Source organism: Phascolarctos cinereus, unplaced genomic scaffold (genome assembly GCF_003287225.1).
Source record: "Phascolarctos cinereus isolate Bilbo 61053 unplaced genomic scaffold, phaCin_HiC Scaffold_9;HRSCAF=440, whole genome shotgun sequence".
In the NCBI taxonomy this organism is placed as follows: domain Eukaryota; kingdom Metazoa; phylum Chordata; class Mammalia; order Diprotodontia; family Phascolarctidae; genus Phascolarctos; species Phascolarctos cinereus.
The window spans coordinates 253,134,611-253,150,039 of NW_027556402.1; the positions used below are offsets into that span (position 1 = coordinate 253,134,611).

A 15,429-nucleotide genomic window follows, 5' to 3' on the forward strand; every position below is an offset into this window, starting at 1 on the left:
GGTAAAATGAAGGCTCATAATTGCTCCTCCCTCCCAGGGTTCCGTGTGTCATAAGGTAACACATGTCAAGTGCTTTGCAAACGCAGCTACGTGTGAAGCGCCATCATGACCTTACAGGGCTATTTTAAGGAAAACAGATTTCAAAACATAAGGGGATGTTGAAGTGGGGACATAAGTAATCCAGCACCCAAAGTGCCCTCCTTGAACCCGAAGTCTCTCTCTCTCTCCCCCCAGCTGGAGGCCTTGAATCAGTCCATCAACATTGAGCAGTCCCAGTCTGACCGGAGCAAGCGGCCTTTCAATCCCGTCACGTGAGTCTGAACCCCCCTAGGAGGGGAAAAGCTGGGGGTCGGGGCAGGAGCAGACCCTCCACGCTGGAAGGGCCCTGAAAGACGCTCCAATGCAGGCCATACTCGAGTAGAAATGCCCTCCCTCATGTCCCACCGAGTCATCACCCAGGCTCCCCTTACAGACCTCGGATGAGGAATCCTCTTGCTTCTAAGGCTGGCCCTTCCGCTCTGGCTTCTGTCTCTATCCCCTGGGGCCAAACAAAATAAACGTAAACCTTTTTCCCCACCGATAACCCTTTGGACACTGAAGATTCACTCCCAGGCATTTTAGTGAATTTTGTGAGATTTCTCGTGAGATTTCACTGTCATTCCCACTTGGCTTCTGTTATCGTTATATAGAAATGCTGATGCTGTTTGTGAATTTATTGTGCATCCTGATGCATTATTGGGACTGCTGTTTTAGGTAGTATCTTTGCTGATTCTCTGGGGTTTTCTGGGTAAACCGTCATGTCTGCAAACAGGGATGCTTTTGTCTCCTCTTTGGTGACACACGTGCCTTTCAGTTTTTTCCTTTACTGTTATTGACACTAAGTCTAGAAGTAACTAATGAGAAGGTGGACAAGGGGCTCTTGCCTAAGCCTGCCCCTTCCCACATTTCTCAGTGTGTCCCCCCAGCCCTTCGCCCATGGTCCCCCACCCCCAGAGTAAGGACGCGTCTTCTGAGTGCTTGGAATCAGTGACCGTTTGAGAACCGGCTCATCTTCTGGGCCGAGAACAACATTAATGGGGCGTTGTTAGCCAGCATCCCAAGGGGGCAGCGGAGGGGAAGCCCCCAGGCACGGCCTCTCTATCCCGGGTCCCCAGCCTTGCCTGAGCCGTCCCATCCCCCGCAGGGTCACGCTGCCTCCAGAGCAGGTCACCAAGGTGACGGTGGGCCGCCTGCACTTCAGCGAGACCACGGCCAACAATATGCGCAAAAAAGGCAAACCCAACCCGGACCAGAGGTGAGCCGGGCCGGGCTGCAGCCGCGGCGGGGGGAGCGGGCACGGGGCCACGGATGGGGATAGGCACGGAGGACGCTGATCCCCTGATGTGGACTTCAGGTACTTCATGCTGGTGGTAGCGCTGCAGGCTCACGCCCAGAACCAGACATATACGCTGGCAGCCCAGATTTCAGAGCGCATAATCGTCAGGGTAAGAGAAGCCTTGCCCCGTGGCACAGGGAGCGGCCCTCATTCCCCAGCCTCACTGTGGGATGCCCTCTGGGGTCGTGTGGAGGACCGCAGAATCAGTTTAGAGGCATAGAGCGTCAGAGCAGAGAGGGACCTTAAAAGAAAGAAGGTCAGGGCTGGGTTGGACTTCAGAGCATGGGGTGTGGGAGCAGGGGGAGAGCTTAGAACACAGAACATGGAATGTCGGTGTGAGGAAGGATCTTAGAACATGGAATATTGGAGCTGGGGGAGAGCTTAGAATACAGAACTTGGAATGTCAGTGCGAGGAAGGATCTTAGAACATGGAATATTGGAGCTGGGGGAGAGCTTAGAACATAGAACGTAGAATGTCAGTGTGAGGAAGGATCTTAGCACATGAATTATTAGAGCTCAGAGGGATCTTAAAGCTTGGAATATCAGAGCTAGGAAGGATCTTAGAACATGGAATGGCAGAGCTGGGAAGGACCTTAGAACAGGGAATGTCAGAGCTGGGAGGGACCTTAGAGCACAGAGTGTCTGAGCTGGGAAGGACCCAAGAACAGAGAATGTCAGAGCTGGGAGGGGTCTTAGAACAAAGAATGTCAGAGTTGGGAAGAACCTTACACCGTGGAATGGCAGAGCTGGGAAGAACCTTAGAGCACACAATGTCAGAGCTGGGAAGGATCTTAGAACATGGAATGTCAGAGCCAGAGGGGATCATCTAGTCTAAATGCCTCATTTTACAGAGCTGAAATCTGAGGTCCAGAGAAGCTTCTTCCTTCATTCTCTGGAGACAAAATTTGAATTCTTTAAGAGGAAATCTTGTTTTAGAGAGTGAAGGCAAAATTAAAAAAAAAATCCCAGATCTCAGAGGTAGACGAGGTTCTCAAGCACACGCCTGTGATCCTGTATGTCTGGTCTGGCCCACGTCCCAGAGCCCCCATTCTCCGCAGCCCGGACCTCTGTGGATGGCCGGCCCCAGAAAGCCCTCCACACTTGGGTGTGAGCTCGGCCGGGGCCGGCCTTCCTGCAGGGCCTGCTGTTTGGGTGGCTGGCCCCTTCCTTATCACGTTGACGCCAGCCTGCCGTGCTGGCACTTCGCAGACTCCGACCGGGGGACCCGGCCTGGCCTCTTCTCCACTGCATGAGGAAGTCCCTGCTCTATTGGAGGCCGCTCTGGCTCTCCTCCCTAAGAACCCTTCCCTCCCTCCTCCCTCGCCTCAAGCCTGTGTTTCTCTGGCTTGGTGAGTTGGCTCAGCATTGGCAGGCAGCATTTACTGAGCACCTACTGTATACCAGATGCTGAGCTCGGTGCTGGAGACACAAAGAGAGGCAGAAACACAGGAACAGGCCCTGCCCCAAAGGGGCTCAAGTTCTAATGGGGGAGGCAGTGGGCAATTAACTCGAAGCACCCGTGCAGAGGAAAGGGCCTGGGACAGCGGCTCAGGGTATCCCGTTAGGTACAGAGGAGGAAAACCAGGAGAGGGAGGAAGTGTCAGAGGCAGAGGATGAGGACAGAGGAGAGGCTGCCAGGGAGGGGGCATTGGGAGCTTGGCGGCTTGGGAGAGAGAAGGTTCCATGAAGGGATAAGGGAGGGGCAACGAGCCGTTTGGAGGGGAGTGGGCTGCGGGGTGGTGGGCTCGGGGGGGTCCTTCTAGAATGGAGGAGACTTGGATGTGGTTGGAAGATGAGAGCGAAGGGGACAGTGGTAGAGAGGAGGGGAGGCAGAGGGGTTGGCCTTGGTCAGAAGGGAGGGGCTGGAGGGAGACTTGGGCACAGTGAAGAGGCTCGTCCCCTCCCACCCCCAGGCCTCCAACCCCGGCCAGTTTGAGAGCGACAGTGACGTCCTGTGGCAGCGGGCCCAGCTGCCCGACACCGTCTTCCACCACGGCCGTGTGGGCATCAACACGGACCGGCCCGACGAGGCTCTGGTCGTCCACGGCAACGTGAAGGTGATGGGCTCCCTCATGCACCCTTCAGACATTCGGGCCAAGGAGCACGTGCAGGAGGTGAGACCCTGGGCGAGGTCCATCCGGGTGCCTCGGGCTGTGGCTGTTCCTGGGCCTGGCCGGTGGGGGTCTCAGACAGGCCCGTGCTCCTCCCTCCAGGTGGACACCACTGAGCAGCTGAAGAGGATTTCCCGGATGCGGCTGGTCCACTACAGCTACAAGCCCGAGTTTGCAGCCAGCGTGGGCATCGAGGCCTCCCCTGAGACTGGTATGGAGCTGGCCTGGCCTGGCCTGGCCTGCGATAGGGCCGGGGCTGGGGGGAAGAAGCGTTCCTGGTGCTTCCGCTCACTGCCGGCGTGACCGTGGGCACACTAGAAGCCTCAGTTTACCCATGTCAAATGAGAGGGTTGGTCTAGACCGCTGCTGAGGGCTTTTCTAGCTTAAGCCCCGGAGTCTGTGTGACCTCGGGCAGATCACCTGTCTGGGCCTCAGTTTCCTTTTCTGTGAAATGGCCTCAGAGGACCCTTCCAGCTCAGGATCTCTGCTCCTGTCCTCAGGCCCTCCCTCCCGTTTCCTGTCGGTCTCCCCACTGCACCAGAAGCCCTCATCACCAATATTATCCCGTGAGATGGGGGTAGAGCACTCAGCCAGCTCCCTCCCCCGCTCCCAGCTCACGCCCCTCTGGATTCTCCCTTGTGCAGGGGTCATTGCCCAGGAGGTGAAAGAAATCCTCCCAGAGGCCGTGAAGGACACTGGAGATGTGGTCTTTGCCAACGGGAAAACCATCGAGAACTTCCTGGTGGTGAACAAGGTCAGAGGGGGCCTGGGCTGGGGGAGGGGGAGGGAGCTGGCTGTCACCTGGGCATGGCTTAAATAGCAGCTGGCTTCCTGGGAGTGGGCATGGGCCTGGCGCAGCTCCCGCAGGCATTGCAGGTGATCCTGGGCCCAGCCGGGTCCTCTGGGGTCAGTGGATCAAGAAGTGTGCCCTGAGGACCAAGGAAAGGAATGAGAGACTTTAAAGGGGCCCAGAATGCAGAAAAGTCAGAGCTAGGAGGGACCTTGGAACATAGAATGTCAGAGCTGGGAGGGAAATTAGATCATGGAACGTGAGAACTGCGAGGAACTTAGAACGTGGAATGTCAGAGCTGGGAGGGGCCTTAGAATGTAGAACTTTGAATGTCAGAACTGGAGGACACCTTAGAATAGGGGGACGTGGAGATCACATGGTGGCCAACCCCCTCGTTTTACAGATGAGGAAACTGAGGCACAGAGGTTAGGTGAGTTGACCGGTCGTTGACAGAGCTGTGCTTTGAGCCCTCCTGGGTCGGCCCCCACGAGGCGGGGCGTTCAGGGATGAGCCCTGGCCAGGGCGAGCACCCGCTTCCCCGATGTGCATGGGTTTCTGTGTGTCTCTGGGCAGGAGCGGATCTTCATGGAGAACGTGGGGGCCGTGAAAGAGCTCTGCAAGCTGACGGACAACCTGGAGACGCGCATCGATGAGCTGGAGCGCTGGAGCCACAAGCTGGCCAAGCTGCGCCGGCTAGACAGCATGAAGTCCACAGGCAGCTCTGGGGCCTTCAGGTGGGCCTCTGAGGGGCAGTGCCGGGGCTGGGGGGTGGGGAGGCTGGGCATGTCCTCGTCCGGCTCCTTCTGACCCAGCCCCTCTCGCCACAGCCAAGCAGACAGCCATTTCAGCCGAGCTGGGAGCGTCCCTCACAAGAAGCGTCCCCCTAAGATGACCAGCAAGGTGAAGGGCCTGGGAGGGGGGATCGGGGGTCCCCCACGCCCCCCACCTCGGGGCACCCTGCTCTGGAATCCTCATCTCTCTGGGTCTCTGGGTCTTTCCCCTCCAGTCGCCCTCCGTGGTGCCAGACCAGGCCTGCATCAGCCAGCGCTTCCTGCAGGGAACCATCATCGCCCTGGTGGTGGTCATGGCCTTCAGGTGACTGCTGAGGGCAACGGCGGGGTGTTCTGGGATGGACGGTGTCCGGCACTGGCCGCTGGCCCTGATCTGGGGGGGAGGGCCTGACTTTGATCCGGCGTCCCGGAGTTTCTGAGGGCGGCTGCACCCCCAGGTGGCTGCCCGGCCCGGGCCACGCTGTCCTCCCTGGCGGACGTTGTCCTCTGATCGCGGCCTTAGCTGGCCCGGGGGTCCGGGCGGGGGATGGGTACAAAGGGACGGGGGTCTTGGATTCCTGCTTTGGGAGGGGAGGACTGGCTGGGGGGAGGAGCCCGCCGCTGATGGCTCTGTCTCTGATGGCCAGCGTGGTATCCATGTCTACACTGTATGTGCTGAGTCTTCGGAATGAGGAAGATCTAGTGAACGTGGATGGGTAGGTCCCCTTGGGGCCCGAAGCCGTTCTCAATAGGTCCTTGATCCCTAAGCTGGTAACCTGGGGGGCAGGTGGAGAGGGATGGTAGGCTGATGGGCATGTGGGGGAGGGAAAGCCTGCGTGGGTGGTGGGCCCCCAGTCCAGCTTGCTGAAGGAAGCTTACAAAGCCGGGGGGAGGGGTGGAGGAGGGGGCGTGTAGGGGCAGCTTCGCAGAAGGGACCGTGTGGGTTGGGGGGCTCAGGGGGCCACAGCCAGCCTTTCCTTGGCAAATCTCTTAGGGGGAGTATCCCTGATGAGGGGGGGAGGGCAGCCCTGGGCTCCATTCTGTCTCTGGCCCTCCCCCCCCCCCGGCCTCCTTTGGGCCCGGCCCTGGGGGCCGGGGGGAGAGGGTGTCTCTGACTCTTCTCTCCCTAGCCCTTCTTGGGGACCTTTGCCGATGTGTGTCTCCTGTTTCTCCTCCTCCTCGGCCTACCTCCCCTTCCCCCTCCACTCGTCCTTAGCTCTTTCGCTGTGTCTACTTCCTGTCTTCTGGCCCTCCTCCGGCCCCGGGACCCCGGGGGGAGTGTGGCCCTGTGTCCATGGTACGTGCCCATCCCTGCCTTGGTGGTATCCCCCCGGCCCTGGCATGCCGGGCACCCCTTCATCCATCTTCTCCCTCTGTCCTCCCGCCCCTGTTTCCCACCCCCTTCTTTTCCTCTCCAGCCCAGCTAGGGCGAAGCTCTGGATTCAGATCCTGACTCTGCCCCACCCCCCACTTCCCCCTTCCGCTATCAAGTCAGAGAGTTGAATTCGGAGCCTCAAAGGTCCCTTCCAGGCTGGATGTCTCTGGCCCCCTGCTGCTGTCTCATCACCCCTTGACCTCTGCTGTTTTCCCTGATCTCCCCTAACTTGGTCTGTCCCGTCTTTTCTCTCTCTTACTGCCATTGGGCATTCAAGCTCAGCCCCTGTGTTCCCATGGCAGGTCGAGTCAGAGCTACGGTACCACTCAACTCCGCCAGTCCCCGGCCTCCAGCAGCCCGCCGGGCCCCCAGCCCTCCTCCCAGCCCGGTGCGTTCCCCCACCCCGCGGGAGAGACTTCAGGGGCCAGGGACCAGGTTAACGTGGGGGCTAGACAGCTGAGTGCCTGGCGCCGGGAAGACTCGAGTTCGGATCCAGCCTCGGTCTGGTCACTGAACCGCTGCCTGCCTCAGTTTCCTCATCTGTAAACATGGGGATCATAATAGCACCTGCCTGCCAGGGTTGTTGTAAGAGACAAAATGCCTGGCACGCAGTAGGTGCTCTATAAATGTTTATTGAATGAATGAGGTGAGATTATATTTGTAAGTGCTTAGCACAGTGCCTGGCACACAGTAGGTGCTCTATAAATGTTTATTGAATGAATGGAGTGAGATATTTGTAAGTGCTTAGCACAGGCCTGGCACACAGTAGGTGCTCTATAAGTGTTAGCTGGTATTATCACCACTCTGGTGCCTCAGCCTGACCCGTCTCGCGTCTGTCCTACCTCCTCTCACAGCTGCCGCTGGCCTGCCAGACACTGCCCCCGCCCTTGCTGTCCGTCACTTGGACCTGTGCCTCAGTCCGCCCTGTCCCATCGTGTGCTGCTCCCTGCCCACCCCGAGCCCCTCCTCTGGCCAGAGCCCTGCCCCCAGTCCCACTGCCAACCGCTCAGGTATGGCTGGAAATGGGGGAGGGGCAGGGGGAGGAGGACAGGGCCGACCCGTCCCTTCCTGGTGCCCTCAGCCCACCTTCTCCCTCTCCACAGGCCCAAGCCAGACCTCGCTGCTGCCGGTCACCAGCATCAGAGCCAAGTCTTGGGGCCTTTCAGCCAACGGGATCGCCCACGTCAAGCCCCCCAAGAGCCTGGAGCCCCCCGCCAGCCCCTCGGCCCCCTTCACTGGCGTGCAGGGCAAGGCCAAGAACAGCCCCAACCTGTCGATCCCTGCCCGTGCCCGCCGCGGGGCCCCCCTGCTCAGCCCTGCCACACCCCCACCGGCCGGCTCCGACGGCCCGCTGGGTAAGGATGCAGGCTGGCGCGTCCCTTGGTCAAGTGAGCTGACCGCCTGTTTTCCTTCCCTCTCATCCCTCGTTTCAGTGATGGGAGGGATCCTCAGCTGGCCTTCGAACCCCAGGAAGCGGGGGGGGGGGGGGGGAGGAGGGGCCGAGAGCCTGGCAGCCCTGCCCCTGGCCGGTTGCCTGAGGCCGGCCCTGGCCCTTCCTGCTCTGTCCCTGCAGGAGCACGGCCTGCCCTGAGCTCCATCCAGGTCCTGGAGAACTCTCTGCCCATCACATCCCAGTACTGTGCTCCAGGTGATGCCTGCAGGTGAGCAGAGGGCCTCTCTGAGGGAGGGGCAGACCGCCTGAGGCCCCCCAGAGGGATGGCCATCCCAGACTGGGAAGAGGAGTGGGGTGAGCGGGGATAGTGCACCAGCCAACATTTGTCCTTCCTGCAGGCCAGGGAACTTCACCTACCGCATCCCCATCAGCAGCAACACCCCCCTCCACCTCAGCCTGACCCTGCAGATGAAGTAGGTTCTGGGGGTCCGGGGAGGGGGAGGAACAGAAGGATGGAGGGGGAGGGGGAGGGGCAGGCCGCTGCCCATCAGGCCGGGGTTCGACCTCCCCTCCTGCTCCCACTGTCTTCCTAGCTCCAGCTCCCCTGTCTCGGTGACATTCTGCAGTCTGGTGTCTCAGGAGAACCCGTGTGAGGAGGGCAGCTTCCCCCGCAGCCTCCAGGTCCACAGTGACACCCAGGTAGGGGCCGGCCCCAGGGACCCCCTGAGCAGAGGGGGCTCGGGCAGGGCTGGGGGAGGCCTGGGAAGCGAGATGGAGAGCGTGGCCATCCCTGCAGTACTGAGGAGGAACTCAGTCATTCGGTCCCTCGGCAAAGCAGGCAAGCATTCTGAAACACCTACTGTGTGTCGGGCATTGGGCCCAGCCAGAGGGAGACAGAGGCAAAGAGGAAGCAGTCCCTGCCCTCAAGAAATTCCATTTTATAGGAGGAGAAAGCAGGAGATTGATTGAACAGGTGGAGGGGAAGTGAGAGCGTTTGCCAAGCAAGGGACACAGCCTAGGCAAAGACTTGGAGGTGGGAGGTGGGGTCTGTGTGTCAGAATGGCTTGATGAATGAATGAATGAGTGAGTGAATGAATGAATGAACGAGCACTTACTACGTGAAGAACCCTGGGCCAAGCCCTGGGGATAGAAGGAGGCCTCAAGGAGCTCACATTCTAAAGGAGGTGGTAGCGTTCAGTTGTTTTCAGTTCTGACTCTTAGGGTTAGGCCCTTTTGGGGGGGTTTTCTTGGCAAAGACAGTGGAGTGGTTCGCCATTTCCTTCTCTAGCTCACTTGACAGATGAGGAAACTGAGGCAAACAGGGTTAGGTGCCTTGCCCGGGGTCACACAGCTAGGAAGTGTCTCAGGCCAGATTTGAACTCACGAGGAGGGGTCTTCCTGACTCCAGGCCCAGCGCCCTGCACACCATGCCTGCTGAGAACAGCACAGAAATCGTCAAGTCACACGGACGGGCCCAGCCATCCTTAGGGGTACAGCAGCAATTCTGATAATAGGGCGGTTAGCAGGGGGTGGTGAGGCGGCCCAGTGGACAGAGCATCGGACCTGGCAGGATCAGGAAGATCTGAGTTCAAATCCAGCCTTAGACACTTCCTGGCTGTGTGCCCCTGGGCCAGTCACTCACCCTCTGTCTGTTTCAGTTTCCTCGTGGGGATCATGACAGGGCCCGCCTTTCATGGTCGCTGTGCAGAATGCCCGGCATGTAGCAGGTGCTGCCTAAATGTCAGCTGTTACCATTGTCATCATCATTTTCCTTAATGCCACTTCCTTTGTACAAACCAGAGATCCCCAATGTGGAGCCGTGTGATGGGTCTGAGGCCTCTGGGGACACGCTTTGCCTTCACTGGGCCCTCTGCAGATGGGCAGGGTCAGCAGACTGGCCCCAGACGGGCGGCCGGAGCGGGGCTGGGGGTCCTGGGGCTCTTGGGCCTAGCTGCCCGCTGGGGCAGGTGGTTGGGTGGCCAGAATGTTGGGCCCTTCTCCGCCAGAGGTGAATTTTCCCTTCTCCAGGTGAAATATCCCTGTTTCCTCTCCTTGACTGTCATGTGGTCTGAACACGAGGCCCTTGGCCCCCTTTTGGCGTCTTCTGGACATCCTCCGGCCAGTCAGGCTCTGTCCTAGCCTGTGCTGTCTGAGGGAAGGGCTGGGAGGCCGTGCCTGCCCTCAGGGGACTTAGAGTCTAGAAGGGGGTGGTCCTAGGCCAGAAGGGTGGAGGGTCGGGCCTCTGTGAAGAGCTAGTAGGTGACAGGTGCGAGTGGGCCGGCCTTCCCTCCCCAGGCAGGGGCCCTCTGCTGCTGGCACCCAGGAAGCCAGAGATGGGTCATTTCCTATGGCCTTCAGCCTCAAACACAGACCCATTTCTGCGCTGAGAGCCAGCCAGACTGACCTACATCACTCCATCTCCTATTTCCTCTGGGGGACCTGGGTAGAGCGCCGGGCCTGGAGTCAGGAAGACCCAAATTCAAATCCAGCCTCGGGCCCTTACTAGCCGTGTGCCCTTATTTTGTCCTTTCCGTCATGTCCGACTCATTGTGGCCCCACGTGGGGTTTTCTTGGCAGAGATCTGGACTGGTCGGTCATTGCCTTCTCCAGCTCATCTTACAGATGAGGAAACTGAGGCAGACAGGGTGAAGTGACTTGCCCAGGGCCGCACAGCTGGGAAGTGTCTGAGGCTGGATTTGAACTCGGGAAGATGAGTCTTCTGACTCCAGGTCTGGGCACTCTATCTACTACGCCGCCGCCCTGGCCTTGGGCAGATGACTCCACCTTTGCCTCAGTTCCCTCAGTTGTAAAATAGAGATCACACCCCTGCCTCCCAGACGGCTGAGCATCAAGTGATATAATAATTGCACTTAGCCCAGGGCCTGGCACACAGTAGGCACTCAATAAATGCTTGTTCCTCTTTCCTTCCTTCCCTCGCCCCCGTCTTTGCCCTGGCCGTCCCCCATGCCCAGGATGCGTTCCACGGAGCCCCCTTTTCCTGGCGCTCCCCCTGTCCTCCCTTCCCATCCCCCTTGGTTCGTATGGATTCCCTGTATTTGGGGGCAGCTGGGCGGCTCAGCGTGTAGCGCTGGGCTTGGGGTCAGGAACACCCAGATTCAGATTCTGCCCTCGCTGCTTCCCGGCGCTGTGACTGTCAGCCTCCGTTTGCTTATCTGCAGAATGGGGCCAAGGACAGCAGGGATGTTGTGGGCCATCATCTTCAGCTTGTGTAGATGCCTCCAAGGTCTTTCTAGGGACCCTTCTTTGTCTTTGAGGCCCCAGGATTTAGCCCAGTGCCTGGCATACAGTAGGTGCTTAATAAATGCTGGCCTGATGGGTGGGCTGCCATCGTCACTGCCAGCCCCCGGTCTCCCTCAGTCTCCGGCGTATGGGGAGGCCTCGGTGTCCCCCATGTGCTTTCCAGAGACGTGGCTGGACTGGAGGTGTGAGGAGTTAGGCCAGGATCCCGGGGTTGGGGGTTCCAGAGCTGCCCCTCACTCTCTCTACCCCTTCTCCCCAGGGCACCTCCCACCAGTGGCCCATGGCCATCTTGTCCTTCCAGGACTTTGCGTACCATTTCCGAGTAGCCCTGCTGGTGAGTATCGGCCCCCTCCCCAAGCCCAGACACAAATAGGAGGGGGAGGGGGAGTTATCCAAACTCCAAGGCTCACAAGAGCCCCCCCGCATTTCAAAAAGGGCTTCAGCCAGGCCTTGGCAGACAGCAGGCACTTAATTGATACTCAAGCTGAATGTTGCTAAAATGGTGCCAGGGAATGGCGGGGCAGAAGGCCCGTAGTGCCGGCTGGGGGGCCAGCCCGGCCAGGAGGGAGCCGGGCGGTCTGCAAGAAGATGAGTTCAGCCCTGTCCCCCTGCCCTTCCTCCCCAGGGTCAGGCCAACTGCAGCTCGGAGGTGCCCACCCAGGCCGTCACAGACTATTTCTTCCACTTCTACCGCCTGTGTGACTGAGCTGGCCCCCGTGCCCTGAGGCGCCCCCAGCCCGAGGACCCCGGGGCCCCTCGAGGCAGCTTCTCCTTTCCCACACTGGATGTGACCGTGTTACACTGGAGCGGGGTGGGGGGGTGTGACCCTGCACCCGCCCCCACCCCTTGGGGCTGCTGTGCGCTCAGCCTGTCTCACACTGTAGGTTTCAGGGCACACACTGGAATTCCTGCTGCAGACTAAAGCTGGGCTGGAGAAACTGAACGTCCATACACTGGAGTTACTGTCCCTGAAGCCCATGTGACCCCGCTGCCATCCCAGAGAAGGGCCTAGTGCCCTCTGGCCTGCCCGCTGCCAGCAGACTTACCCAGGGGTGGATCAGTTCATGCTGGCAGTCTGGATGTGACCGTCAGGGGGGCCTCACTTTTCTGACCCTCCCCCCATCCCACCCCAGATGACCTGGCATTGGTCCAGAGTCCTTGCAGGACAGGGCTGGGGTCAGGACATTATCGGGGTTCCCCTGTTACATCTAGGGCAGATGACCGAGCTTTAAGCCTGAAAGGGGTTTCTTGGCTGTCAGGAAGCCTGGCCTTCCGGAGCTGAACCCCAGGATGGGTCACCCCAGGACGAGCTGCTTTCACCCCCTCGTCCTTCCCGCCAGGTGTTAAGCAGCGAGAGTTAAGGTCGAGAGGGGGAGGAAGAGGAGGGAGCGTGCCTGGGAATCCTCCAGTTGGACGTGAGGACTTGACCTGGCCATATCTGAGCCCACTCGTTGGTCACTGCTGTGGTCCGGCGAGTTTCTGTGTAGCAGATGAGGAGGGTGGGATGGGGGAGCGGGAAGGACGGCTGCAGCCCTGGGGTGCAGTTACCTGTTCGTTCTGTTAACGCTGTTGGGAGCTGATTTCTCAAATGCACCTGGACTAGGGCAGACCTGGGCGTGAGAAAGCAGGAAGACCCCCCAGGGCCCTGTGTCCATCAGGGCCATGTGTCCCAAGCTCTGCCCGGCCTAAAGCCTTTCACTGCCAAAGCTGTCCTCAGCCCCCTGCCCTCGGGACCCTTCTCTCCCCCGAGCTACTGGCCATCTTGCCCAAGATCCCCAAGGCCAGAGGTGGGGGGCACGTGGCTGCTACAATGCTTCCCTCCATACTGGGAGGGGCCCCCACTGCCCTTATTGTAAACAGGAGGGAAAGGAACACAGCACCCCGTTCTCCTTCCCGGGCTCCTGGGCCACTGGGTCGGGGTCTGGCCTTGGCCCCTCCTCCAAATGCCTCACACTCGGTTACCTGGAGGATTTCGCAGCAGGTGATGTTTCTCAAGAATGCCTTTGCGCTTAGGGATCTCAAAGCGCTTAGCCCAGGGGTGGGTGAAGTTTGGGGGCATGTGAGGGAGGCAGGTATCAGCAAGGACTTCTAGTCCCCAGGGGCCAGGCTAGTGTCTCCTGGCATAGGATTGAAGTTACCCTCCCTGTAGGAAATCACCTGCCTTCCCTCCGTCCCTCTTATTGGGGGGCAGCCCTGTTTGGTGCCTTAAAACCATTTCCCTAGTGCTAAGAATTTCCCATCCTGCATCGGGAGGGGTCTCTCCTCTGCCCCCCAGGAGGGAGATGCTGCTTTGCCTCGGTCAGCAGCAGGCTCTGGGGTGGGTGTGGGGGGACGACCCAGGCCTGGGGCACAGAGGAAGTCCCGAGGGGGTGTTAATTTTGGACCAAAGTTGCCTTATTCCCAAGGGGGGAGAGCCCCCTATTCTGGTGCTGGTAGGCCCAGAAGAACCCCACCCTTGCCAGCCATGGGCATCAGAAGCCAGCCTGACACCCGCATCTTGTTTCTTTAGCTACTTCCCCATCCCCCCACCCTGCTGTAAATAGGACCCCTCGGCACTAACTGTCTGCTTGCTCTCACCCCCCCACCCCCGCAGGCCTCCGGCCATGCCCACCTGGCCCGTGTTAACCGTCCTGTGCCCACACCCTCCCCTCGTTCGCTTCATATTTATATTGTGCTAAGTCTGACGGTGGGACGGGAGTGCCCCCTCTCACTCGGTTTCTGTTGGCTTCCCCAGCTAGACCGTCCTTTTTTCCGGAGGCAGATATACATATATAAATAAATCTATAAATACTGCTTTGTATCCAAGCTTGCGCCTCAGCTCTTCGTGAAGCCCACTGGGTGACCCCTCCTCATCTGCCTTGCCAGAGATTATCATCTCATCCAGTAGAGCCCCAGGGGAGGAGAGGCCTTGTTCCTGGTGGGTCAGGGCTGGAACTCAATCCAATCAACCAGACATCTATTAAATAAATACTTGTTACCCATTAGGTAAGGGATAGAGATGGCAATGAAGAGGAAAGACCCCGCCTTTGCGGATCCTCTAGTCTGTGGGGAGTGGGAGGGTAGTCAGTATAATAGAAGGTCACGGGACCCCCCCCCCAAAGTGCTGCGGGAAGACATGAAGAGGGCCCACCTGCAGCCGGGCATTGTCCAGCTGACCTTAAAATGCGACCCTGTGATTTCAAGAGTCCCAGGTCAGGTAGAAAGGACCACACAGCCCGGCATCCGAGGGACAGTCCCCGATCCGTGGCCACTGAGCTGCTTTCTGAAGACCCCCAGCAAGGCCCTCCAAGGGCAGCCCGTTCTTCCGCATCATTTTTGTGACCCTGCCCTTTCTAGCCTCTCTTCCTGGGGGCTGTCCTTCAGATACTCCCCCAGTCTCTTCTGTGGACTGGACCGATGACATCATCTCCAGCTCCTTCAGACGACTCCGGCATGAGGCTGAGGCCTTTCCCAAAAGTGGCTGCCCTCCTCTGGGCACTGTACAGATTATCAAGGTCCTTCCTCAGAAGTGGTGCCGACAACTGAAGCCAGGTGTGAGTGGTCTAACTAGGGCACAGAATATCATCAAACAGAGGGTCCTTTGGGGGCTGTCACATGGCAGCCTCACACAGAGCAAGGAGGAAGTTCATTCCAGGCACAGGCCTAAGCCACAGAATGCATGGAGAGGCAGTAGGATACGGGGAAGGGGGGAGAAGTCCAGTTTAGCTGAAACACAGGGTGGGCAAAGGAGAACAGTGTAAATGAAGTAAGCCTGGGAAGGCAGGTCACAGCAGCATCCCTAGGCTAAAAAGGATTTATCCTGGGGGCAGCAGGGAGCCATGGAAGGTTCTTGAGCAAGAGACGTGTGGTCGGATGAGTGTGTTAGGGGTGACATGACAGACTAGAGAAGGTAAGGCTGCAGGCCGGCAGACCTGGGGGACAATTACAACTGCCTGGGTGGGAGGTGATGTGGGCCATACCCAGGGTGGTAGCCTCATGAATGAAGAGGAGCAGGGTGCGAATCGAGATTTTAGTCACTGACTGTATGAGGGTCAAAGAGGTGAAGGAGCGAGGAACACTCAGGCCTCAAACCCAAGTGACCTGCAGGCAGAAATGGGGACTTCGGCAGAGCAGGAGCTTAGCAGGGATGATGAATTCTGCACCTGCCAGGGAGACGTCAGTAGCCTACGGAGGCGATAATGGAACCCGACACGGACAATTGGTTTATCCACGTCCTTAACCGTGGCGCCCCCTCGTGGTCCAACCGAGGCAGGCATGTAAATGGGACGATTCCCTCTGTAGGCTGCACTCTTGGACCCCTAGACCCTCAATGCAGCCCCAGGCCTGATGCCATACCAGGCTGCTGACTCCTGGG

At 59.0% G+C, this 15,429-nt stretch overlaps 1 protein-coding gene across 5 annotated transcripts in view; it reads left to right on the forward strand.

Annotated features, from left to right (window-relative positions):
• Nucleotides 1-13,875, forward strand: part of MYRF (myelin regulatory factor) — a 53,673-nt gene extending 39,798 nt beyond the window's left edge. For 4 of the 5 annotated variants that reach the window (XM_020968253.2, XM_078148123.1, XM_078148124.1 and 1 more), the window contains 19 exons: nucleotides 235-311; nucleotides 1,184-1,294; nucleotides 1,394-1,484; nucleotides 3,289-3,489; nucleotides 3,589-3,697; nucleotides 4,131-4,240; nucleotides 4,850-5,010; nucleotides 5,104-5,176; nucleotides 5,283-5,371; nucleotides 5,694-5,762; nucleotides 6,263-6,343; nucleotides 6,724-6,809; nucleotides 7,276-7,431; nucleotides 7,525-7,776; nucleotides 7,995-8,082; nucleotides 8,213-8,287; nucleotides 8,408-8,513; nucleotides 11,335-11,409; nucleotides 11,701-13,875. In XM_020968253.2, the coding sequence (XP_020823912.1) occupies nucleotides 235-311; nucleotides 1,184-1,294; nucleotides 1,394-1,484; nucleotides 3,289-3,489; nucleotides 3,589-3,697; nucleotides 4,131-4,240; nucleotides 4,850-5,010; nucleotides 5,104-5,176; nucleotides 5,283-5,371; nucleotides 5,694-5,762; nucleotides 6,263-6,343; nucleotides 6,724-6,809; nucleotides 7,276-7,431; nucleotides 7,525-7,776; nucleotides 7,995-8,082; nucleotides 8,213-8,287; nucleotides 8,408-8,513; nucleotides 11,335-11,409; nucleotides 11,701-11,781 (2,091 nt within the window). In that variant the 3' untranslated portion in view covers nucleotides 11,782-13,875. The remainder of the gene's footprint in view (nucleotides 1-234; nucleotides 312-1,183; nucleotides 1,295-1,393; nucleotides 1,485-3,288; nucleotides 3,490-3,588; nucleotides 3,698-4,130; nucleotides 4,241-4,849; nucleotides 5,011-5,103; nucleotides 5,177-5,282; nucleotides 5,372-5,693; nucleotides 5,763-6,262; nucleotides 6,344-6,723; nucleotides 6,810-7,275; nucleotides 7,432-7,524; nucleotides 7,777-7,994; nucleotides 8,083-8,212; nucleotides 8,288-8,407; nucleotides 8,514-11,334; nucleotides 11,410-11,700) is intronic. The other variant, XM_020968255.2, reaches the window with a different exon arrangement.
• The last annotated feature ends 1,554 nt before the right edge of the window (nucleotides 13,876-15,429 follow it).